This window comes from Chiloscyllium plagiosum, unplaced genomic scaffold, assembly GCF_037043375.1.
Source record: "Chiloscyllium plagiosum isolate Xiang-an unplaced genomic scaffold, Cpla_swu_hap1 HiC_scaffold_9, whole genome shotgun sequence".
NCBI lineage: Eukaryota > Metazoa > Chordata > Chondrichthyes > Orectolobiformes > Hemiscylliidae > Chiloscyllium > Chiloscyllium plagiosum.
The window spans coordinates 96,087,967-96,105,791 of record NW_028270147.1 but is presented as its reverse complement, the minus strand read 5'-3'; the positions used below and the strand labels follow the sequence as shown (position 1 = coordinate 96,105,791).

General features: G+C 42.7%; 1 protein-coding gene across 2 annotated transcripts in view; it reads left to right on the top strand.

Annotated features, from left to right (window-relative positions):
* The window catches only part of LOC122554628 (interferon-activable protein 204-like), a 50,323-nt gene that overhangs the window by 17,332 nt on the left and 15,166 nt on the right, over nucleotides 1-17,825 (top strand). Inside the window, exons 3-6 of one of the 2 annotated variants that reach the window (XM_043699950.2) lie at nucleotides 7,197-7,451; nucleotides 14,075-14,128; nucleotides 14,225-14,397; nucleotides 16,719-17,135. In XM_043699950.2, the coding sequence (XP_043555885.2) occupies nucleotides 7,205-7,451; nucleotides 14,075-14,128; nucleotides 14,225-14,397; nucleotides 16,719-17,135 (891 nt within the window). In that variant the 5' untranslated portion in view covers nucleotides 7,197-7,204. Of the gene's footprint in view, nucleotides 1-7,196; nucleotides 7,452-14,018; nucleotides 14,129-14,224; nucleotides 14,398-16,718; nucleotides 17,136-17,825 lie in introns of those variants that run through there. The other variant, XM_087990927.1, reaches the window with a different exon arrangement.

Here is a 17,825-nt window from a genome sequence, read left to right as displayed (position 1 = left end):
ATCTATGGTTCTGGACTCACTAGTTATTGGGGGAATATCATTTCTGCATTAGCCTATCTAATCCTGTTTCGATGAGATCACATCTCATCTCATTCTTCTAAACTCCTAACCGATCTGGTCTCTCTTCAAACGTCAGGCCTGCCACCCCAGGAATCAGTCTGGTAAACCTTTGCAATCCCTACATAGCCAGGACATTCTTCCTCTGATAAGGAGATTAAAACTGCACTAGTGGGTGCAGAGGAGATTCACCAGGAAGTTGCCTGGGCTGGAGTGATTCAGCTATGAAGAAAGATTTGATAAGCTGGGGTTGTTTTCCTTCATGTAGAGAAGGCTGGGCAGAAGGAATCCTGAGGAAGGTATATAAAATTTAGGGGAATATGTAGGGTAGATAAGAATAAACTTGCCCCCTTAGAGGGCTCAATAATTAGGGAGCAATGATTTAAAGTGAGGGGATTTAAGGAAAAGGTTTTACCTGGAGGGTGGTGGGTATCTGGAACTCACTGCTTGAAAGGGTGGTATAGGTGGAACCATCACTTAAGAAGTATGCAGGCAAACATTTGAAATGCCATAACTTACAAGGCTATGAACCAAGTGCTGGAAAATGGGTTTAAGGTAGATTAGTACTTGATGACTAGCAGAAACACTATGGACTGAAGATCCTCTATCAGTGTTGCAAAACCTTATGATTTCTAAAGATGATTGTTATGATTGCTGAAGGTAATCGCTTCAGCTCCAGCACACCACTATAGGATTTCCTTGGGAGTTTCTAGGCCCAAGCAAATTCACTTGCTTTATCAATACCATATGATGAAGGTAGAGCAGTGGATGTGGTGTACATGGATTTTAGCAAGACGTTTGATTGGGTTCCCCAAGGTAGACTCATTCAGAAAGTAAGGAAGCATGGGGTACAGGGAAATTTGGCAGTCTGGATACAAAATTGCCTGGCCCATAGAATTCAGAAGGTGGTAGTGGGTTTAGGGTGAGAGGGGAAAGATATATAAGAGACCTAAGGGGCAACTTTTTCACGCAGAGGGTGGTACATGTATGGAATGAACTGCCAGAGGAAGTGGTGGAGGCAGGTACAATTACAGCATTTAAAAGGCATTTGGATCGGTGTATGAATAGGAAGGGTTTGGAGGGATATGGACCGGGTGCTGGCAGGTGGGACTAGATTGGATTGGGATATCTGGTCGGCATGGACAAGTTGGACCAAAGGGTCTGTATCCGTGCTGTACATCTCTATGATGGTCTTGCCATTAATGAATGAAATAATAGGATGAGGGTCTAATGAGTACATGAGCAATTTGTGAAAGGGTCATATTAAGTCAAGGGGCTTGTGAGTGAGTGTGTGGGATGATGGCTCAAAAAGAAGGCCTGCTGAATGAATTAATGGGATAAGATTTGTGAAAGGGATTGGTGTGTATTAGGGGTGGAATGGGGTAAGGATGTGGAGAATAGGGGTGTGTGTGTGTGTGTGTGTTAGAGGAGAAATGCAGATTTCAGTGTGTGGAAATCTGTAGGCACCTGCGTGAAGTAAGATTTGTAACAGAATCGTGAGAGAATTGCAGTGATTTCAATGTCAGGAACAACTTCCTGCATCTTTTATGCATTTGCTGAGAGCTGAGTTTCTGACTAGGCAGAGGTGAGTTTGCCAATTAAGGAATTATAGTTCTTTAAGAATCTTATAAATGCCACAACTCAATTTTAATATTCAGCTTCCTGTCTTACTGAACAAACTAAACACTGAGAATTATCAACATGGAAGTCAGAGCAGGTGATGGCTGCAAAAAGCCTTCATGTTGCACAGCACCAAACAGCGTCTCAGCATGATCCCTTGGCACCAGCTCCCACATGGACACTGGCATCTTACTTTTGCTAATCCCTCATGATCATGAAGAAAAGGCAGCAGTAAGGTTGGAAAGCTGCTGCACGGATACTTTTTATGCAAGGACAGATGCCAGTCACACAGATTACGCCAAGCTGCAACTTGGAGATGTTTGCTTGCTCTCTTAGTGCTCACCCAATTAATGCAAACCTGCATGTTCACAGAGTCCATGCCTTGACGTGCTGTGCCTTGCTTGTTGGTGTGATTTTTCTTCATCTGGAGCCTAAAGAATATCAATACCGCTGTGTTGATGTGCTCTTGCACACACACACAAATACGCTGCCTGTCAGTTGGGAATTGTCCAGGGCTGGGAGGACATCTTGCTATAAGACACAGATGGTCAGGCAGCATCTGAGGAGCAGAAGAATCGACGTTTCAGACATAAGCTCTTCATCAGGAATGAGGCTTGGGGGTTCGGGGGCTGAGAGATAAATGGGAAGGGGAAGACGCCATGTGCCACCACCTACCCTTCCTGCCGCCACCCCCTCCCATTTATCCCTCAGCCTCCCCCGGCCCACAAGCTTCATTCCCGATGAAGGGCTTATGCCTGAAACATCAATTCTCCTGCTCCTCAGATGCTGCCTGACCTGCTGTGCTTTTGCAGCACCATACTCTCAACTCTGATCTCCAGCATCTGCAATCCTCACTTTCTCCTAGAAGACACAGATGTCAATTTGGCACCTACAGCATGTGTAAGCTTCCTGTGCGATAAACACACTGCACGTTTATTCAACAAAGTAGCGATGGCACTGAGAAGGCTGTATTGTAACACTGCAGAATTTATCAACAGGAAGGGGTCCTGTTCCATTCCATTGATGTTCAGGTGATCTGTGACCACTGTCACCACTTCTGGAGGTGTGTGTCTCCTACTCTGGCAGCTACTATGACTCCTGGAGCATTCTTGTGTATCTGGTACATCTGAGAGCCCAGGTGACTTACGAGGCTGATGACTGCGGACAAGGATTACCCACAGTGACCTAGGCTCATGACACCATTGCACAACTCATAGAGGAAGTGGTGGAGGCTGGTACAATTGCAGACAAACACATGGGAACCCCACCTCCAAGTCCCCCTCTAAGTCAATCACCATACTGACTCAAAATATATCACTGTTCCTTCAAAATCATAGAGCTTGGAGTCATAGCATCGAAAGAGCCTTTTTGGCACATCATATCCACAGCAACTGAAATCCAATTTCCAAGACTTGGTCCAAAACAATGAATCAAAATGTGGTGCTGGAACAGCACAGCAGGTGAGACCGTGTTCAAGGAGCAGGAGAGTCGCGTTTCCGGCAGAAGCCCTTCATAATGAATGTGTGTGACAGGTGGGGGTGTTGGTGTTGGTGGGGGGGCTGAGAGAGAAATAGGAGGGTGGAGGGAAGGTAACTGGGAAGGCGATTGGTCGATGCAGGTGGAAGGTGATAGTTTGGAGAGGATACGTGGAAAGGAAGATGGACAGGTAGGGCAGTTCAAGAGGGTGGTGCCGAGTTGGAAGGTTGTATCTGGAGGGTAAGGTTAATTAGGAAACTAGTGAAATCGACGTTGATGCCGGGTGGTTGAAGGGTCCCAACGTAGAAGTTTCTCCTCCAGTTGTCCGGTGGCTTTGATTTGGCAGTGAAGGAGGCCCAACAAATGCATGTCCTTGGAGGAGTGGGGGGGGCTGGGGTGGGGGGGGAGGGGGAGGGGGAGGATGGGGAGTTGAAGTTTTCAGCCACAGGGCAATGGGATTGTTTTGTGCGCATGTCCCAGAGATGTTCTCTGCAGTCTTCCGTGAGTTAGCATTCTGTCTCCCCAGCGTAGAGGAGACCACATTGAGAGCAACGGACACAATAAATGAGATGTTTGGATGTGCGGGCAAGTTTCTGCTGGATGTGAAAAGATCCTTTGGAACCTTGGATAGAGGTGAAAGGGGAATCTGGGTGCAGGTCTTACACCTTTTGCTGCCGCAAGAGGTTTAAAACCTTCCACACCTTCCTGTTCACCTTTGTACATCTCATCTATTGTGTCTGTTGCTCTAGATGTGGTCTCCTCTACTTTGGGGATACAGGACATTAACTCAGGGAACATCTCTGGAACACACAGACCAAACACTCCCAACACCCTGTGGCTGACCACTTCAACTCCCCCTCTCCATTCCGCCAAGAGCGTGCAAGTCCTGGGCCTCCTCCACTGCCAAATCCAAGCCACAATTGGAGGAAGAACACCTCATCTTCCGCAGTGGGACACTTCAACCACCAGTTTCCTCATCTGCCCTTCCCCCACCTCATCCCAGATCCAATCCTTCAACTCAGCACCGTTCTCTTGAACTGTCCTGCCTGTCCATCTTCCTTCCCACCTATACACTCCACCCTCCCCTCCAACCTATCACTATAACCGCCCACCTGCACTACCTTTTGCTTTCCCAGCTACCTTCACCCCACCCCAACCCTTCTATTTATCTCTCTGCCCCCTTCCTCCTCGTAGATTCCAGACTGAAGGGCTAATGCCCAAAGCATGGATGCTCCTACTCTTCAGATGTTGCCTACCTGATGTGCTTTTCCAACATTATACTTTTCGACTCTGATCTCCAGCATCTACCATCCTCACTTTCTCCGAAGCAATGTATGCTTAAGTGTTCATCTAAATACTACTTAAAGCATAATACTACTTAACCCCCTTCTCTACTACCCTTTTCAGCAGAGAGTGCCAGGTAGCCACTAACTGTAACAAGAAAGTGGCTCACCACCAGAGGAAATTAGATACCGGCAACAAATGCTGATGGTTTTTTATGTAAAGGTGTGTGTCGAATAATTTTGAAGAAAAACTTTGCGCTAGTCAACATCTGTAAAAGTTAGTAAATGTAAGCACTGTGGTATCCAAGAACTTAATGTCTTCATGATATGTGTGGCTTTAGATTTAATGAAACAAGAATCAATACTGAGCATGTAGTTGGATTCTTCTAATTCTGCTCCTGTGTGAGCCCAAACCCCCGTTCATTGACATAAATACAGAAGGCAGTGTTACGATGTAACTCAATCAGCTAGTAAAGGAGTTAGAGGAATTAAAATCCAAACACTGGCCCTCAAGTCTACTTTCCTTGAAAGGGAAAGAAATATTTTGACCCTGACTTGGCATCACACCAGCACTCAAGTTCACACCCCATATTACTCATCTGTGTGTAAAGCAGGTCAATGTGGCTTGACGGTTGCATCCTGTACATGTAGCAGGAAAAAAGGTAGCTTCCAGTGTTGCTCAAATTTTTTTTTATTAGAAGAAGTTGTTATTCTTTCACAAAATTAAAAAATACAAAAAAGAAAAACAATATTACAATCTTATCTTACAAAAACGTTAACAGGAATCTACCGACTGACTTTAGATCTGAATTTTTAAAAAATAATCCCTCATGGGATGTGAGCATGACATTGCCCTGGAGAAATTGGTCATGAACTACCTTCTGGACTTTTGCAGACTCTGGGCCACAAGACCACCAAATCCGGCCTTCTCGGTTATGTAAAGGCCCTGGTCAGTACTGCCGACAAGTCCGTATCGATGTAATTTAAAACGGGCCACCAAGTCTTATAGAATAGTTCTGTTTTCTGGTACACCACCTTTGTGAGATAATCTTAGGGGATGTGCTTCATCACCAATCTACACCACCCCATGAGACCCGGGGGGGGTGGGGGAGGGTGTTGTTTCTTACATCCAGTTCATTATAATGTGCTTCCTTGCATTGCTCAAATTTTTAAGATGTTTTACCCTTCCAAGGTATTTTGAGGTAAGCTGGGTCAAAATCCTGGAACCACCTCCCCAAGCAACATTGCAAATATCTGGGCACCACAAGGTCCGTAAAGTTCAGAAGGCAGTTCACAACCAATTTCTCCAGGGCAATTAGCATTGGACAATGAGTGCTGCACCAATCAGTCATGCTCACATCCCATGAGGAATTATTTTTAAAAATTCAGATCTAAAGTAATTACCTGGGGTTGAGTCATGAGCATGCATTGAGCAACAATCTGATTGGCTATTCATTACTCCTTTGGATAGTGTGACAATGCTGCTACTTTAACAAGGTTATGTTGTCCTTGTTTTTTTTTCAGAGAAATCTACGTTGAAGGGTTTTAGCGCCATTTTGATTATAGCTAACAGATGCTGCCTCAGGAAAAAGCCTTTCAAATTTAAAAAAGACACTTGTATAATGAAAGGGGAGAGGCCAGTTTTCCCAGCCCAGCTTTTCTCTGGTTTGGTTTTAACACAGTAGTGTTTTGAAGCTGCTGGACCTAAAGAAGCAGGTCCGTGCTGATCCTCTCTCTCTGACTTCTCTCCTGTTGGACCCTGGGTTTGATTTTACCTTTTGTGCCAAGGGATTTTTATGGGAATTGTTGCAAGTATTGGGAACAACGTCATTAAGTTGGGATAATCTGTTGTGTTTACGGATAGGTTATGTTATTGGGTATTCTGCTGTCTTTGGTTTGTGTTTCATTCAGTAATCTTGCAAATAAATTCTGTTTTGTTTAAAACTAAGTGGTTTGACCAACTGTATCCCTCCTGGAATGTCTGTGTTATACCTGCTTAACACAACTAGGGTCTGGGCTTCTTTCTTGAAATGTTTTGAGGTGATCTGGCCTGGACCATAACAAGAGCTTGATGCCCTGCTTTTGGAGTTAACTTTGTGCTGTGAAAAAAATGAATTAGACCGTATTTACAAGGTTACCATTAGGCCAATCTTGAAGCTATTGGAATGCCATCCTCTATACGGATCAGTAGGCTTGTAGTAGACTGTAGTGGAGAATGATCAGCATATTTATCAACTAATGCATCAAGGAAAGGGAGTTCATGAGACTGCTCCAAGTCAAAGGTATCACCTGATGAAGGAGCAGCACTCCAAAAGCTAGTGTGCTTCCAATTAAACCTGTTGGACTATAACCTGGTGTTGTGTGATTTTTAACTTTGTACACCCCAGTCCAACACTGGTATCTCCAAATCTTGAACTTCCTTGTATGTTATAGTTCAATTTGACCTGCATGGTTAATGCCCCTGAAAAGCTTTGTGAAACTTGGCTTAATTTTTTGAATTAAGTACTGCATTTGAATATTAATTTTCCCCTTTGCTGCAGATAAATACCATGATGGTTGGAGGATTATATCTGCAGTTATGAGTGAGCACAACTATTAAATGTGGTTTCTCTGCTGCACTATACAGCAAATTTTGTGGGCCTTAAAAAATGATCATTGAGGAAATAAAATAAGTAAATAATGTAGTCAATTATAATTAAAATATAAATACAAGTAATACTGTTATTGTCTAATGTGTCTGTTTTATAACATGTTCCAAAGGTTTCAGAATGGCCAGCATTCAGTCAACACTATTAAAAGTATTTGAAGAACTGTCAGATGAGGAGTATGCCAAACTTTTGTTTTTTCTGGAAGAAATCCCTGAGAAAATAAAAATTCCAAGAGGAAATCTGAAAAACAAATCAAAAGTGGAGCTTGTACAAACAGTAGTTGGTTACTATGACAAACAGGCGGTCAAGATTGTGACAGAAGTATTGTCAGAGTTACCTCGCCGGGATCTTCTTCCGATCAAAGTCAGTGAGTATTATTTGTCAAATAATGTGATGTGGAAGTGAGGTTGTGGATCCGGTTCCTTAAGGAATATTCCCTTCTCTTATTGGCTGGGTTCCCTAAGCAGATCCCAAGACTTCTGACCATGATTAACCCCTGCTTTCTGATCCAGAGAACATCAATGCAAGCTGCATGCCGGTTACAGACCTCTGTTCCTTCTGGGTGTGTCCAGTGATGACGCTGGCAGAGTTTTCTTGTGAAGACCTGTCAAAAGTCAGCCTAGAGATACTCAATGACTTGAAGCTGTGCTTGAACTGATGCAGCTGACTCTTACTCTTGTTAGTTAAGTTCCTGCTGCTAGATGAGCGAGCCATGGAACCCCACGGGGGGGGGGGGGTGGAAGAGCTGTAATGTCTGTCAGTTGAGAAAATGACCGTCATGTTCAGAAAAAACTCATCTTTACCTCTTTAAAAACAGGCCCCTGGTCTCGTACCTCTATGTAGACTGCAAAATCATTGATAGGGCCATATTTGCTGGTCTATATGGCACACCCTAATCAGTTCTGCACGCTGTGACAAAGATTCATTATATATTATTTATTACTTGGGATAGGGCCATACTTGCTGGCCTGTATGGCACACCCTAATCAGTTCTGCATGCGGTGACAAAGATTCATAATATTGTTATTTGGGATCTTGGATTCTATGGAGGACAAATGTTGTATAACTTTACTTTTCATTTGTGTTTCTATATTGCGCATACTAAGAAGGGGACTAATAGTTTCTGATTGATTACAGATTTGTTCTGAGTGGTGCCAGATGGCTGAATTCTACTAATACATATATTTTGATGAAGGGTTACAGCTCGGTGTAGGATTTGCGATAACAGTTCAGTACATTAGAAATTATGGTGGAAGAGAAAAACTTTTGTTGCCTAGAGATAAATATCTGGTGTCACAGAGAGACAAAACCATTGAATGACGTGGTTGCAGTGAAAAGGTGCTGATAGTTTGGCAGTTTCCAAAGGTCAAGGCTATGCAAAGAGCCCCGAGTGGCTTAAAAGACATCATCCAGACATACAAAATTACTTGAAGCTGAGGGTTTAGAAACACAAGTATTTGCTCTTTCAGTGCTTAGATATTAGTAAGAAAGCTTCAGAAACCAGTTACAGCCATGTCAACAGCTGAGATCATAACACTGATTCTGGGCCAAACAGTCCTCTGCTCTGAATAAGGTGACTGATGGACATGGCTAGCAAGATGACCAAAGTCTGGCACATAGCAGATGTCAAGGAAATGAGCCATGTATTGTCATTAGAAGGTATCACAGTGCACAGAGTGGGTGATGTTTGGCTCACAACCAAAGCCATTGAGACACTAACTTCACCTCGCACTCTAGTGGGGCATCCCTGCTGCCACTTTCACGTCAAGTTACCATATTAAAGTGGTGGGTGGCCCCATTGCAGCCAGTTTAACATGATAACCATCACTAGAGACCTAGTATTGGACACACTCATAGTCTAAAGGCAGATAACTTCCCTGGCCCTGAAGGTTTGTGTCAGAGGATCCTAAACAATGTTGCTAGAGATATTTGATGCATTGGTTGTAATTTTCCAAAATATTCTTAGATTCATAGAGTCATGGAGATATCCAGCACAGAAGCAGAACCTTTGGTCCAACTCGTCCATGCCGACCAGATATCCTAAATAAATCTAGTCCCATTTGCCAGCACTTGGCCCATCTCCCTCTAACCCTTCCTATTCATATACCCATCCAGGTGCCTTTTGAATGTTGTGATCATATCAACATCCACCACTCCCTCTGGCAGCTCGTTCGATACATGCACCACCCTCTGTGTGAAAATGGTGCTCTTTAGGTCCCTTTTATATCTTTCTCCTCTCATCATAAATCTTTGCCCTCTAGTTTTGGACTCTCCCACCTTCAGGATAAGATCTTAGCTATTCACCCTATCCATGCCCCTCATGATTTTATAAACCTCTATAAGGTCACCCCTCAGCTTCTGACGCTCCAGGGAAAATAGCCCCCAGCCTATTCAGCCTCTCCCTACAGCTCAAACTCTCCAACCTTGACAAACTCTGCATAAATCTTTTCTGAGCCCTTTCAAGTTTCACAACATCCTTCCTATAGGAGAGCGAGAAGAATTGCATGCAATACTCCAGAAGTGGCTGAACCAATGTCCTGTACAGCCGTAACATGCACTGATCAATAAAGGAAAACATACCATACCAGCCTTCTTCATTATCCTATCTACCTGTGACTCCACTTCCAAGGAACTATGAACTTGCACTCCAAGATGTCTTTGTTCAGCACCTTACCATTAAGTGTATAAGTCCAGCCCTGATTTGCCTTTCCAAAATGCAGCACCTCATATTTAGCTAAATTAAATTCCATCTGCCACTCCTCGGCCTATCTGATCAAGGTCCCGTTGTACTCTGAGGTAACCTTCTTCACTGTCCACTACATCTCCAGTTTTGGTGTCATGTGCAAACTTACTAACTGTACCTCATCCAAATCATTTATATAAATCACAAAAAGCACTGGACCCCTGCACCGATCCTTGTGACACTGCACTGGTCACAGACCTCTAGTCTGAAACGAGACAGTGGGGACTGGAAATGCTGGAAAAATCACAGTTGATAAAGCGTGGTGCTGGAAAAGGCACAGCAGGTCAGGCAACATCTGAGGAGCAAGAGAGTTGATGTTTCTGCAGGACCCTTCTTCAGGTTTGGGGGGGTGGGGAAGTGGGTTGAGAGATAAATGGGGGGGAATAGGAGGTGGGGCTAGGGGAAAGATAAGCGATAGGTGGTCAAAGAAGGGAGATGATAGTGATGGGTCAGTGGGAATGGTGGAGTGGACAGTGGAAGATGGACAGATAGGCCAGGTCAAGAGGGTGGATCTGAGTTGGGGGGTTGGATCTGGGATGGAGTGGGAGTGAAGGAATATTTGGAAACTAGTGAATTCAATGTTGGTGCCATGTTGTTGTAGGTTCCCGAGGTGCAAGATAGGGTGTTCCTCCTCCAGTTTGCGGGTGGTGTTGTGTAGGTGATGGAGTAGGCCCAGATTGGATATGTCCTGAGAGGAGTGGGGTGGGGAGTTGAAGTGGATGGCCACTGGAAAGTGGGATTGGTTGATGCATACGGACCAGAGATGTTCTCTGAATCATTCCGAGAGTTTGTGTTTGGTCTCTCTGGTGTAGAGGAGACCACCCTGAAAGCAGCGGATACAATAGATGAGGTTGGAGAATGTACAAATAGATCTCTCCTGGATTTAAAATGATCCTGGGTGGCCTAAAATGCAGTTGAGGGAGAGGTGTGGGCACAGGTTTTGTGCCTCTTACAGTAGCGGGGAAGGTGCCAGGAGTAGACAGGGGGTTAGTGAGAAGTGTGGACCTAATGAGGGAGTCATGGAGGTAATGGTCCCTGCAGAATGCAGATAGGGGTGGGGAGGGAAATATATTTTTGGTGGTAGAGTCTGACTGTAGGTGGTGAAAGCGGTGGCAGATGATGCGCTGGATTTGGAAAATGGTGGGGCGGAAAGTGAGGACCAGTGGAATTGTTGGAATTGGGGGAGTGGGGTTTGAGGATAGAAGTGTGGAAAATGGAGGAGATGCAATTGAGCACACCGTTGATCACTGAGGAGGGAAAATTACAGTCTTTGAAGTAGCCTCCGGTCTGAAAATCAACCCTCCACCACCACTCTCTGGATATCAAACCTACAGCTCAGCGAGCAAACCGAGCACCCTAAACCTCAACCCGAACTACCAACCTTCACAAACCTTGCACCACCCTCTGTCTACTACCTTTGAGCCAGTCTTGTATCTAAATAGCTAGTTCTTCCTACAGTCCATGTGAACTAATTTTGCTCACCAGTCTACCATGAGGAACCTTGTTGAATGCCATCCACTCCATATATATCAGATCCACTACTCTGCCCTCATCAATCCTCTTTGTTACTTGTTCAAAAAACTCAATCAAGTTAATGAGACACAATTTCCACACACAAAGCCATGTTGACTATTCCTGATCAGTCCTTGCTTTTCCAAATACGTGTAAATCCTGTCCCTCAGGATTCCCTTCAATAACTTGCCTACCACCGATGTCAGGCTCACTGGCTTTTCCTTACCACCTTTCTTAAATAGTAGCACAGAGTGTTAGCCAACCTCCAGTTTCTGGTAACTTCTGAGAAGTACCAGAGAACTGGAAAACTGTCAATGTGATATCCTTCAAGAAGGGAAAAACTAAAGAACTGATCATTGACTTCAGAAAGAAAGGAGGAGAACACACTTCCATCTACGTCAATGGAACTGAGATTGAGAGGATGGAGAGCATGAAGTTCCTCAGAGTGACGAAAATTGTACTGGACTTCCCACATAGATGTGACGGTCAATAAGGCATAATAACGCCTCTATTTCATCAGGCCACTCAGGAAATTTGACATGTCCATAAGGACCCTCACTAATTTCTACATATGCACTATGTATACATTCTGATGCACAACGGCCTGGTATGAAACTAAAGGCGGTGTACACAGCCGAGACCATCACAGAAACCAACTTTCCATATGTGGAATCCATTTACACAGTTCACTGCCACAGAAAGGTTACCAACATCATTAAAGACCCAACGCACCCCAGTGATGATCTCCTACAGCCTCTTCCATCAGGCAGAACGTACAGAAGCCTGAACATATGCACCAACAAGTTCAGGAACAGCTTCTTCCCGGCCATTATTAGACTGATGAATGGACTTTCTAGCCTCAAATAATGGTGATCTTGCTCGCGTTGATCTCACCTAGCACACACTCTGTGCAATGCAATGTGTATGCCTCAGTCTAAGTCCTTTTGATCTGTACATCCTTGCTTAGAATGATCTGCCTGTACTTCTCATAAGCAAAGCTTTTCATTGTACTTTGGTACATGTGACAATAAATCAATCAATCAATTTATCAAGGCAGAATGAAGGTAAGCATAGGCTGATGAGCCTAACATCCATTGCTGGGAAAGTATTGCAATCAATAATCAAGGAAGTAACAGTTGAACATTTGAAAAATCATAATCTAATCAAGCAGAGTCAGCTTGGCCTCGTGAAAGGGAATTATGTCTGACTAATTTATTAGAGTTTTTGGAGAAAGTCTCATCCAGAATACATAGACAGGAACCAGTAGATAGGTTGTTTTTGGACTTGTAGAAGGCATTCGACAAGGTACCTCACAAAAAATTGAGTCATAAGATAAGAGCCATGGTGTCCAAAGTAGTATATTGGTGTAGATAGAGAATTGGAGAGCAAACAGGAAGCAGTGAATAGAGGTAGTGAGTTCTTTTTCAGGTTGGCGACCTGGCATTGCAACTGTTTACAATATATACTAATGACTTGGAGGAAGGTAGCGAATGTACCGGAGCCAAATTTGCAGACAACACAAATTTAGGATGAAAGACCGGGGATACAAACAGAAAGATATCAATTGGTTAATCAGTGGGGAAAAAGTTGGCAGCTGGAATAAAATGTGAAGTGGGCAAATATGAACTTGTTAATTTTGGAAGAGAGAACAAAACAACAATGTATAATTTAATTGGAGAAAAATTGTAGAAAGCTGCAATTGTGGGTGATTGTGCGTGAAACACAGAAAGCTAGCACACAGGAGCAGCAGGGAATCAGGAATGCTAATCGAACGTTGGCCCTTGTTTCAAGATGGTTGAAGTATAAGAGTAGGGAAGTCTTACTGCAACTGGACAAAGTGCCGGTGAGACCATATCTGGAGCTCTGTGAGCAGATTTGGTCCACTTTTTAAATACCAAGTATAACTTAACTGGAGGCAATTCAAAGAAGTTTCTCTCGGATGATCCCCATTGTCGTAGGATTGTCATCACAAACACAGGTTCCACAAGTTGGGGCTCTACTCACTGGAGTTTAGAAGAATGAGAGATGAGGTGACCTAATTGAAATGCATAGGATTCTTAAGGGGCTTGACAGGGTAAATGCTGAGCGGATGTTTCCCCTCATTAGAGAGTCTAGAACCAGAGGGAATAAAGGATGTCAATTTATGACTGAGATGAGGAGGAATTTGTTCTGACTCCTTTAGAATTCCTTGCATAGAGAGCTGTAAGGCCAGAGTTGTTGTGTCTGTTTAAGTCTGAGAGAGGTAGATGCTAGATCACTAGGAGAATTGAGGGTTATGTGGAAAAGGCAGGGAAGTACATATGACAAATGTCAGATCAGCCATGTCGGAGCAAGGTTGAGAGGCTAAAGGGCCTATTCTTGTGGCTTTTTTTTGGGGATAGACTGGTCCTTTTTACTGTGTAGATTTGATGTGGAGGGGCCTGTATTGGACTGGGGTGGACAAGTTCAGAAGTCAGTGCCATTATTTTCTTCTTACTGCCTTCTTCCTCATGTTGATTTTTGTTCAGTCCCGGTCCTTACTTCATTGGAACATCTGGTACATTTACCTCTTCCTTATTGTAAATACTGAAATAAGGTAATTATTAAGTATAACCAACACTTGCTTATTTTCATTGCAAGTTTCACTGCTGTTAGTTTTGAAGAGAGCAAGATTGATCCTTGTGTTTTTTTCTAATGTAGTTTTAATTGCTTGAAATGCTTGACCTTCTTAATGGACCTGTCTTTCTACGCTAAAGGGTGCAACAAGCAGGAAGGAACGTGCAAACAGACAATTGGCATTAAAACAAGAGGTATTAATATAATGTGCTGAATGAATTACTCCTGTTGCTGTGTTCCAATCGTTCCAATTTTATTATTAAATAGAGGTAACAGATTTTGTATTACAGGTCCATTAAAACGCAAAAATGCACAAGATTTACAGCAAATGTCAAGCACAAAGAAAGGAAAAACTGAATCCAAAGTAAAGGTGGTCAAAGGTACCAAAACATCATTACGTCGTCTGGCCCTATTACAGCAAAAGTCAAGGGCAAAGAATCAAAACATTACCCCAGCAGTAAAGGTACCATTTACAATTATAAAAAATGAATATTAATATTGTCGACCACTTTGTTTCCTCTTGCTGCACATTTTTTGTCATCCATTCCTCAGGACAATTTCCTAGAAGTACCAAAACAAAGGGATGAAAACATCAAAACTGTACAAGGAGAGTGCTTATTGCTTGACAAGTAAACTCTGATAGAGATGATGTCATGGAGAATGCAGCAGCTGGATGACCGACAGTTAACTGTCAGGCCTTGTTTAGATTTGAAACCAGACAGATTGACTCTGATTGATCAAGTCACTATCCTAAGAAATGAATCAGAGAAATGCTGTCACTATGTTGTTTTGTCTTTCCTGTAGCCATTGAGGTAATTTGTTTTCAGAAAATCATCACGTTTCCTTTTAAAGCCACAGTTGAATCTGCATCTCCCGCACTCTCGAGCAGTGCATTCCAGAACCTAACCACTTACTACATTTTTAAAGCAAATTTTCCTCACGTTCCATTTGGTGTTCATCTTAGATTGTTTCTTGGTCTTTCCAGTATTGTGAACAGTTTTTCTTCCAGTCTTCTTTGTCTACACCCCTTGTGATTTTGTACATTCTATCAAATTTCCTCTCACCCTTCTCTAAAGAAAACAGTCTCAGCTGCTCCTATCTAGCCACATAATTGAAGAACCCCACAACTCCCCCGCAGTGGAATCATTCTCATGAATGCTTTCTACAATGTCTCATGCCTCTTGTACTTTAAGTGTGGAGCCCAGAAATGGACACAATGCTCCAGTTTAGGCTGAACCAGTTTTATAAAGGTTCGCTATCCACACATTGCTTTTGTACTCAATGTCTCTATTTGTAACACTCAGGATCCTATATGCTTTTCAATCTTTCAACTTGCCCTTAATCACTAGGGTTCCTCTGCTCCAGCATTCCTTTTTAGAACTGAATCCTTCACATGTTATTGCCACTTAGAGTCAGAAAGATATACAGCATGGGAACAGACCCTTTGGTCCAACTTGTCCATGCCAACCAGATATTCTAGTCCCATTTGCCAGCACTTGGCTCATATCCCTCTTTTCCCATTCGTATACCCATCCAAATGTCTTTTAAATGTTGTAATTGTACCAGCCTCCACCACTTCCTCTGACAGTTCATTCCATACATGTACCACCCTCTGTGTGGAAAAAGTTGCTCCTTAGGTCCCTTTTAAATCTTTCCCCTCTCACCTAAACCCATATCCTCTAGTTCTGGACTCTGCCACCCCAGGGAAAAGACCTTGTCTGTTTACCCTATCCATGCCCCACATGACTTTATAAACCTCTATAAGGTCACCCCTCAGCCTCTGAGGCTCCAGGTAAAACAGTCCCGGCCTATTCAGCCTCTCCCTATAGCTCATGCTTGTCAATCTTTTCTGAACCCTTTCAAGTTTCACAACATTCTTGTTCTCATTATCAAAATATATAATTATCTTTTTCTCCGCATTCATTAATTGCCTTTGTCTGCAACCATTGCCTGTGGTTATCAGTGAGGTCCATCTTTTCCCTCCTCACAGTCCATAATATTTCCAGGTTTTTTTCATCTACGGGTTTGGAGAGCTATAGTCTACAGTAGTCTGTGTAATCTTACAAGAATTCTACACAAATTTAACAGAATTGTCAATCAGGAAAGTTATATTTCTCTCAAAAGGAACCCCAGTCCTCTGTTGCTTGTAACAGCCATATTAAGCTGTACACTAATATTAGTTATCCGACCCTTGTGTTCCTCTCTCTCATTTAGGTTCTTCATTTAAAGTGTGTGGGGTCTCTTTAACACTTCTTAAAGACCATAATTCCATTTATTTACCTTGAATTTTATTTACCGACTTATGCTTATTATGCAAATTTATTAGTGTCTTCCAATATTTTGTCTGTTCACTTCTGTATTAACTACACCATCCAAGGTCTCCAGTGTCTCACCCAAATTGTTAACATTCCATTGACTGAAATAATGAGCGTCAATACACTGTTAGACAGTGCTGAGCTAGTAGTCAGTTCTTGACTTCACTTGATGAGGAGCAAGAATCATGATGATTTTATCTGCCCATCCCAGAAAGTCAATTGCAGAAACTTTGCCTGAGTTCGGCAAACTTAATATAAGCACAATCTTTGCTCTCGATAGCTTAATGTTACATCCAGTTGTGTTTTTAGGCACTAAGCCAATAGAGTTTGCTTTATATATATTAGCATTTTAATAGGACATTATGTTTAAGGGATATTATATTAACACTTTTAAAGAAATGTGTTTGAAAGGTGTGCTGATGTTTTGTTTTGTATAAATACCCCAGTCAATGAATTACATTTTACACAGAAACCTGGAGCTCAGATCATAACTTTAAAGGAACTGAAAGCACTGCAGTTAAATGAAAAGGATGTTCAGAAAAATCTGATTGCCAGAGGGAAGATTATTGAGAAGTTGACCCACAATTACATAAATGCCAAAAAAAAGAAAATGAAGGTTTTCCATGCAACAATAGCGGATGAAACCGACACCATCCAAGTAAAGGTGTATAACAGAGAACAGACGGAATTTTGTAAAGGCAACAATGTTCACATCACTGATTTTAGGTTTTCAGATGGGGTGATGACCGTAACAAAAGTCTCGCAAATCACCAAGCTGGCGAAAGGTATGATCAAGCCATTAGAAGATGTACCAGTCCTGAGTGTGAGAGAAATCAAACAAAAACCTGAAGGAACATTTGTAAGCGGATGTTTCAAGATCATAAAGGTATGTTTCAGCAAGGAGTGCTTTTCCAAATGACGAGTAGTTTGGGAACATTGTGCATGTCATTAATTTACTGAGTAGTGTGTGAAAGAGTCCCGTCTTGGTCACAATGATCCCAGGTTTGATTTGGCATTTGTTTCAGCTCGAGTTTGCAAATTTCAGGAGGTATCCAGGCTGAATTTGGGGATGTGAGTGCCATCACACTCAAGGCATTTATTATTGCTGAATTAAATATTATTTAAACACATCTAACAATTTATAAGGAAGAGAAGAAGGAACATGAGGAAAATTCTAAGGATGCTGGAAACCTGAAAGCCAAACAGAAAATTCTTGAAACACTGAGGATCGGTGGAGAGAGAAACTGAGTGCGTATTCTGAACTTTAACAGAGACAGCTCTCACTGAATGACACCATTCAATTTTAAAAATCACACAACACCAGGTTACAGCCCAACAGGTTTATTCGGAGCGCTGCTCCTTCATCAGGTGGTTGTGAAGCAGGACCATAAGACAGAATTTATGGTAAAAGATTACAGTGTCATGCAAATAAACCTGTGGGACCATAACCTGATGTGTGATTTTTAACTTTGTCCACCCAGTCCAACACCAGCTCCTCTGCTTCATGGCTACCATTCAATTTATTATGCTTGTTCCAGTTTTTGAAAGAGTCACCCAATTAATTTCACCCCCTTAC